This window comes from Styela clava, chromosome 9, assembly GCF_964204865.1.
Source record: "Styela clava chromosome 9, kaStyClav1.hap1.2, whole genome shotgun sequence".
In the NCBI taxonomy this organism is placed as follows: Eukaryota; Metazoa; Chordata; class Ascidiacea; order Stolidobranchia; family Styelidae; genus Styela; species Styela clava.
In genome coordinates, this window is record NC_135258.1 from 12,599,968 (window position 1) to 12,606,125 (window position 6,158).

General features: G+C 33.9%; 2 protein-coding genes across 2 annotated transcripts; one reads left to right on the forward strand and one right to left on the reverse strand.

Annotated features, from left to right (window-relative positions):
* Positions 1–1,152: 1,152 nt before the first annotated feature.
* On the forward strand, positions 1,153–3,229 carry LOC120339614 (tRNA-splicing endonuclease subunit Sen54-like). Its single transcript, XM_039407777.2, has one exon. The coding sequence runs from the start codon at positions 1,582–1,584 to the stop codon at positions 2,968–2,970; it is 1,389 nt and encodes a 462-aa protein (XP_039263711.2). The 5' UTR covers positions 1,153–1,581; the 3' UTR covers positions 2,971–3,229.
* Positions 3,230–3,383: 154 nt separating this feature from the next.
* Positions 3,384–4,656, reverse strand: LOC120339615 (B9 domain-containing protein 2-like). Its single transcript, XM_039407778.2, has one exon. The coding sequence runs from the start codon at positions 4,612–4,614 to the stop codon at positions 4,087–4,089; it is 528 nt and encodes a 175-aa protein (XP_039263712.1). The 5' UTR covers positions 4,615–4,656; the 3' UTR covers positions 3,384–4,086.
* Between the last annotated feature and the right edge of the window lie 1,502 nt (positions 4,657–6,158).

Consider the following 6,158-nt stretch of genomic DNA (forward strand, 5'->3'; position numbering starts at 1 on the left):
AACAAACAACAACAAACCATACAAAAAAGTTCAAAAACAAACACTGGAACATCTTCAAATGTCGACTGAATATCATTCTTCTAGACTAGAGTCTAGACAGCACAATAGAGACAGACTCAACCCATTCATCTCTAATATTCTCGTATTTTTAGTATATTATTTCTAACCGACTATTGATCTTTATCATTTGCAGCCATATCTTGTTTTATATGAAGGAGTTAAACTATGATCTAACGCAAGCTCATAAATAAACTTACTATTTCGTGAAAATAGATTTTGTTATTCCTATTTCAATTTAGTCGAGATAGTTTGTGCGGCTTCGGCCATAAATCTAAAAGAAAATTGTGTCGTAATCAATTGTTGTAATCTGTCGTTTCGATTGTGACCGAACATAACGGAAATTATTTCATTTCTCGCAATTCAGAGCGTATAAAGTAGCTCTCAAATATTATTTAGTATGTATCGCGGATTTTATCGTGATCCTGACGTCGTTGATGACAATATCGTTCAGTTCAAGTCGGTGGTATTAATTAAAATCGTAACAGCTGACATGAAATTTTTTTAACTCAGCGCCGCCTCGAAAAATGAAAAAGTAAAACGTTCTCCGGTCCTAATTCTCCTTCATTGGTAATGACAATGGTAAATAAACAAAGGTACACAAACATACCGTTCGTAGTTTTTATTCGTTATTTCACTGTTCTTTCTGTGTGTATTAGGGCCTTTACAGTTAAAATGCGTACCCACTTACGGAATTTTCCACTTGCGAACGGGCGTCCGGAACAAATCAATTTCGTAGTTAGAGTTTTCTACTGTATTTGGTGGTATCAGAATTATATCTGGTTTCGGCAACTGAGCATAATGGTATAATTTATGACGACAAATTTACCATGAAGGCTGCGGTCAGTGAGTGTTCAACTAGGGCTGGCGAAATGTCAATGTGTGTCCGATTAGCGCCACCGAAACACAGTCAGTGCGTGTACAACAAGGGCTCTGCCTCTGTTATTCAGAACTATGTAGGATAGAATTTACAATCTAAAATCTAATCTAAAAAAAAATCCAATCTAAAAAAAAAATTGAATTTACATATTTATCCCGTCGAGAGGAAAGCCGATAAGACGGCTTAATCATATGGCGAACCATGGCCTCTTGTCCGGTTACCAGTCCAGGTCGGGCATGGGATCAGTTAGCCAGTTTTTTGTTTTCGGAAGAATGGAATTGAATTGCGTTACGGGAATTGGTGTCATTGACCGTATTACCCTGGCCGTAATCGGACTGACTGACCCTAATTGGACACACATGACCTAATTTCGCTAACACTGATAGAACTTTCATGCTACCACCACTGAAGATGAGGGCAGCTTTTTTGTCTAAGTTATCTTACAGCCGGTATTTTTTGGTAAAGGCGCTGACGTTTCACAGAATTGCAATGTCTGAATGGCTGTGTTCAAGAGATTGTCAGATTATTTATATTCCTCTTTCAACTAATTACTGAATTATGTTATACATCAGAGTTTGGGTCATGAAAGTCGATTTATATTTTTTCGATTGCGCAATCGATATTTACACTAGCTGATAAATTTAATGTCAAATGGAAACATTGATGATGAAATCTCTGCTGCTGAGAGATTGCTATCCTGGAGACCAGGGATTCAGTCCAACTCTTTACCATCTAAAGGTGGCCCTAAATTCTTTGGAACCAGTGACACTGTTGTTGAAGAATGTAAGGTGAATACACAATTGGATAAATATGCTTCTGTACTACACTCGGAAAAAGTCAGGAAATTGAGTAATCTGGGAAGTGCGGAATGGATGGAAAGTCTGGGAGTAGCAAAAATCACAAAGCAAGGTAAATTCATGCAAAGCATGTGCCATCATAATGGTGAATTTTTTGCCCTTTTTGGTGAAGAGGCATTGTTCCTACTAGACATTGGTGACTTAGAGTTAACTTTAAATGGTGTCCCACTGGCACTGCAAGAGGCTTACTCGTTTATACTAAACAATGATAAAAGCTGCTGTAGCTTACAGGATTATCAGGTGTATTCATATTTGGTCAAACGAGGATATATTGTCCAGAGGTACTCGTTAGATGACAATTGTACTGGACTTGTGGAAAAAGAAAAAGCAAATAAAAGAAAGCTTCCTAAGGATGATGAATTCGAAGAAGGAAACTCAAAACAATCCAAACAAGATCACAAGGTAGTTTCAAAAGAAATTTTGTCTCCAAAATCATCTAGAGGTTGGAATATGCAGTCTCTTCCAGCATTATCTCCATATTCACTTTCCCATTGTACTTTCATATTAGATGCAAAATTTTTTCCCAATCTATCAAATAAGTCATATACGCATTTGCCAAAGCCAGATGCAAGTCTAATACCACCAAATATTGACACACATGAGTATAATATTGAAGAAATCTGGTTTCAACGAATCCAAAAGGATTATGTCAATGAAAAAAGAAACCCACAACATTCAAATATGATTAACCTTAATGATATTGCGCGGAGGGCAAAAACATGGACTGAATATAAGAAAATGGTGAAAATAGCCAAGCATAAAAAGACTGGTAAGCATTTTGAGCTGCTCAATAAGATGCATTCAGGCAATATTAAACCCTTATTACATCCATCACAGGCAACTAGTGTTGATCAAGTTGTCAAAGAAATAAAACTAACCAATGATGCATCTAATAAGAAATTTCAAAACATGCAACAACATAACCAAACTTGTACTATTAAATATAATGTGTTTAAGAGTGATTCATTACCTTTCAAAAAAACGAATCCTGGTACACCATTTTGTAGGATAGTTGTAACAACAATTCAGGACGAATTTCTTGATACACTGACTAATATTACTATTAATAGACAATCAAATAGTGTCCCAGTCAAATATGGAGTTGTTGATTATGGACAAATATCATTTTTTTCCATTGATGAAGGTGGTGTTCCCACTATAATTAATGATCCGTGATAGTGTTTTAATCTCTCATGCTCTAAAATCAGACATGATTTTCAAGATTGGCAATAAATATTATTTTCATAAATAAATGAGTCTGATATTTGATAGAAGTTGCAAGGTGATGATGAACATTATCCCGTGTTTCTCTTCGACAACTAACTGCTTGGAAATATTTCTTCAAATTTGTTGAGGCTGTACTGAAATTATTCATGTTTCATGAAATTTTCTGCATTGTATATCAACAAAACAAAATATATTTTACAATACAGTGTATGTGCTTTAGTTCCAATGCTGAATAGGATTAGTTAACCTTACATTTTCGCATGTTCCGTTAAGTCAAATATCATATCAGGCAAATCATTGTTCCAAGTGTCATCGAGCTACAGTTTTCATTGTGTATTATTAGAGACGTTTCAAAATCTGATTATATCTGACAAATCAGAAAATTTGCCATGGTTCATTTCAAAGGAATATATTTGAGTCAACGTCCACTTGCTAATGAAGTGTGTTTTTATGATATGTAGTTTATATATTTCAAAACTGTTTTGAGGAGCATCAGTAATCGCAGGCCCTTTCCATCAATAATGTAACTTTTATTGGTATAAGAATGCTAATGAAAAATATCATAATTGATATAGATAAGTCGCTCACCAGCTGAAACATTTCCTACAATATACAGTAAGTCATATTTATTAATATACAATTTTAACAGATATATATTTACTACAACAGTATAAACATTGAAAACATGAAATCCACATTTGCAACCTTGCTCAAAATTATATAAATCCTCCGCTCTTATTATCAATTTATAATGGATAATTTGAAGATTAAACATTATTGCGAAAAGTGCCATCATGAATATATCTATTAATGGTCAAACCGAACCATTTTCTACTATTCAAAATAGAAATTCAAAAATATTTCAAAATGAATTGGGGGATGTAATATCGCAGAAATATGAATGTTGATTTTCTACATTATTCTCAGATATGTTAAAGAAATCATTCAATAGAATACCACTAATTCAACATCTTCTTTCAATACCACCTTACACTTCTCACAGTATGAGTATTGGTTCAGAAACAATAATATGTCACAAAAATATCTTGAAAACGCTACATATGACTAACTTTCAATGCCAAATTTGTCAAAATTTCTCAGTATTACATTCAATTGTGCATGAACCTTTCCCATAGCAGTTGTATGCAATTTATACCTGTCTGCACCACTGTATATTAATTCTGGATTTTTCAATTGTGGGCATCCGCCAACAAAGTATTGCATCAATTCTTCTTTAAATGTTCCATTGGGTTTCCATGTCATGCACTCAACTTCATGTGGTCCTGGAGACGACGGAATGTGAACAAATCCATAAGCGTATAGTTCGTTTCTCCCAAATGCATCATGGTGCCAAATCTGCACATGTAGACGTGGCCAGCCCTGAAGTCCTTTAGTTGCGTAATGCAAGTCTATTGGATGACAAAATGCAGCGAACTCTTCATTTTGTGGATTGTCTACTTGAGTTTGTCCATCTTTTGAACCTGCTATCAACTTCCAGGCACCTCCTGCGTGAATTCCCCATTTGCAGAAAAGTCTATGATCTGGAAATTCACTCGCCCCAGTTAACTGACCAATAATATGGACTTCAGCCATGGTTTGTTTATAAATGGTTCAACATATTTATGATAAATCTTAAAGGCAAAGTAAAAAAACAAATTAATATAATAGTATGGAACAATTGACGGACTTCCCGAAGTATGCTCACCAAGATGGCGCACAACCTGAACTCGGGTTGGTAACCAGGTTCAGGTTATGCGACATCTTGGTGCACATACTTCAGGAGTACCCAATTGACAAACCAAGTATAGCCTAGCTATATCAAAGTCGTTCGATACTGGAACAATAAAAATGGGAATTCGATATGGAGTTTTTGCACAGTATTAACTTAATGTTAAAACATTGTTTGCTATCGAACATGACCAAATCGTTAAACATCTATGAATAACTGGATAGAGAGGTTCTGGTATGACACAACATGACAGATGAAATACATTGCTAGATAATGGTATTAATTCTTTTAATGGTATTTATTATTCAAAAAATATTTCACTTATTCAGTCTATAGTAAACTGAAGCCGGTCAATACACTACTAGGGTGCGGTACCTGGACTGAACATACATTCAATTTCCCATTGGCAGCTATGACAATTATTCTTTATTAATGCGCATGTTTATTTACATGTATTGTACCTTTATAAAAGTTTTGCAAGTTTCCCAAATTTTCGCAATCTTCTGTGTGTTCATTCTTGTGTTTTGTGTATGATTTTTTTTCGGGAAAATCAAAACATACTTATATAGGAACAAAAATAAATAACTATGTAGCGGTACCTACAGCATTAGCATACAAACATTCATTTCAGTACTTCAACCGTTATTCATTGATCACATTTATATCCAGCCATACAGGTAATTCTCAATGTAATAAAACAAGATTATATATATGAAACACCGGAATTTAGAATAAATATTTTAATAAAACAAGATTATATATATGAAACACCGGAATTTAGAATAAATATTTTAACTAAAGAAACCGTATCCAGAATCGCAGAACAACAAATAAACCGCGTATCCTGGAGCATTGATGCATTAATTTTAAATCAAGCGGTACCACTTAAACCCTTTGGTTACAAAGGTTGAAGTTTATTTTTTAATATATTTTTGGAATTTTGCTTTATTTGTTTTTGTTTTGTGCCAATTTTGAAATGAAATATGTTTTTTTTTAATATCAAATATTTTAAAACAATTTATAAAATTTAATAAAACCACAGCGTTTATATATCTGTTGGCGATAATTTATATCTGCCACAGAGGGTTAATTTGGCGAGTTGAAATATTTCTCTTTCAGCTCGGCTCTGCTCTAGTCGTCGAAATGCGTTAAAGTGCAAGAAATACCTATAAAAAAAATTCTTACGGGTAGCATATACTTACCTAGTGTGTTTCGAATAAATGAGCTCACCGTTCAGTAATGTAAATTTACAGCCTCCTGTTTTGTATTCTGTAATTATTTTGACAATAATTCATTAATTGAAATAGGATTTTTTTCCATGTTGTATATATGAATTCTCATTCTTCAACCAATTAAGCCATAACAGTTTAACCAGTTTGAGTTATTGGATTAGAATATTTCATTAGTA

Coding starts and splice junctions, on each gene's coding strand:
- LOC120339614 (XM_039407777.2), top strand. CDS start 1,582: ATGTCAAATGGAAACATTGATGATGAAATCTCTGCTGCTGAGAGATTG.
- LOC120339615 (XM_039407778.2), bottom strand. CDS start 4,614: ATGGCTGAAGTCCATATTATTGGTCAGTTAACTGGGGCGAGTGAATTT.